The 1,516-nt window shown below is 43.0% G+C and overlaps 1 protein-coding gene across 2 annotated transcripts in view; it reads left to right on the top strand.

Moving 5' to 3' along the window:
- The window catches only part of kiaa0319 (KIAA0319 ortholog), a gene marked incomplete in the record, with an annotated part of 24,213 nt that overhangs the window by 5,281 nt on the left and 17,416 nt on the right, over window positions 1-1,516 (top strand). For both annotated transcript variants that reach the window (XM_014034509.1, XM_014034508.1), the window contains 3 exon segments: window positions 50-201; window positions 953-1,045; window positions 1,123-1,198. In XM_014034509.1, coding sequence (XP_013889963.1) covers window positions 1,159-1,198 — 40 coding nt within the window.

The following is a 1,516-nucleotide window of genomic DNA, read 5'->3' as shown; positions in this document are numbered from 1 at the left end:
CTATAAAACATTTTAATCCCTCAAATTTCTGAAAAAATAAAATCACATGAAAATGTTTTATTTTGAAAGAACGCCGGATGTTAGCTCGAGCTGCTCCTGCTCATTGAACCGTGACCGCTCCAACACCTGATGTTCTGACAGGGACCGAGCGGAACCAGTGACCCGTCTGGCCGTGGTACCGGGTCAGGGAGCCCCGCACAGGTGAGGTGAACCCACCTACTGTCTCGCGGACGCTCTGAGGCTCGTTTTGTGGGTAAAAACGTTAAAATGGCGGCTTGTTGATGGACGCTCGCCTGCTGCGTCAGACGTACCAAACTCCGTTCATTAAATCACTAATTTTGTGTTTTACTCTAATAGAAGCAAATAATAAAAGTTTATAAAATTAAATTGTTTACTCGTCGGTCTGACTAAGATCTCGGGGTTGTCATTTACACATTTATATTTTTTATTTAGTTGATTTACATTAAATGAACTCCTGGTGCAGACGTGTCAGAACTGAATCCGATCAGAACCACGTGGTTAAACCTGAAGAGTTTAATTTTTACAGAACTGAATGTAAGCCGAACTAAAGAGGGATAACTTTGAAACTCTGTGATAAAAATAATATTTCTACATTGTTAATATTTGGTGCGGTTTAGTGGGTTAATGCTGGTGATGTTGGAGGGGGCTCTGTCCGGCTCTGTGGTGCTGAAACCTGCACTCCAGGGGCGGAGCTAAGGTTTTAGAGGCGGGGCTCACCTGTGCTGGGGCTGTTTCAGGGGGGCTCACACAAATAAAACATTGTTTTTTCAACCTGGTACATCAGGAGCATACACACAAACAGCAGTGTGTCATCATCACAGCATCTTTAAAGTGTAACTAACACCAGATCATGTTGTTGTTGTTGTTGTTGTTGTTGTTGTTGTTGTTGTTGTTGTTGTTGTCAGATGAACTGTCTAAATTGTGTCTTAAGGCAGGCTTCTCAACCGTTTTGAGTCTTGGGACCCCTCACAGGTGTGAACATTTTCCAGGGGCTCCTCCAGGGTCCACAGACTGCCTGGAGCAGGTAAAACCCATGTTCAGGCAGGTGGGTGTGTCCTCCTGCAGGAAACAAACCTGGCTTTATGTTTGTGTCTGTTTCAGGTTTTCATCATCATCATCTTCATCATCATCTTCATCATGTGGGGGGAGGTTTTCCTGCTGATTCACTTCCTGGAAGGTAAACGTTTCATTAACTGTGTTTTCCTCAGAAACTCAGACCTGATCTGTTCTGAATTACTTTCTGGGTTTTTTTTTCTTCTGTTAATTGTTGAAGTTGTTCAAGTTTTTTTTTTCCAAAATTATTTAATTTAAACTAAATGGAGCTGTGGGCCGAAAACTGCCTGGTTGTAACCTTCCTGTTGTCTCAGAATGACTTCCTGTTGTCTCAGAACGACTTCCTGTTGTCTCAGAACGACTTCCTGTTGTCTCAGAATGACTTCCTGTTGTCTCAGAACGACTTCCTGTTGTCTCAGAACGACTTCCTGTTGTCTCAGAA

Source organism: Austrofundulus limnaeus, unplaced genomic scaffold (genome assembly GCF_001266775.1).
Source record: "Austrofundulus limnaeus strain Quisiro unplaced genomic scaffold, Austrofundulus_limnaeus-1.0 Scaffold2145, whole genome shotgun sequence".
Lineage (NCBI taxonomy): Eukaryota > Metazoa > Chordata > Actinopteri > Cyprinodontiformes > Rivulidae > Austrofundulus > Austrofundulus limnaeus.
Note: the sequence above shows the minus strand (reverse complement) of the source record. Positions and strands in the feature narration are given on the sequence as shown.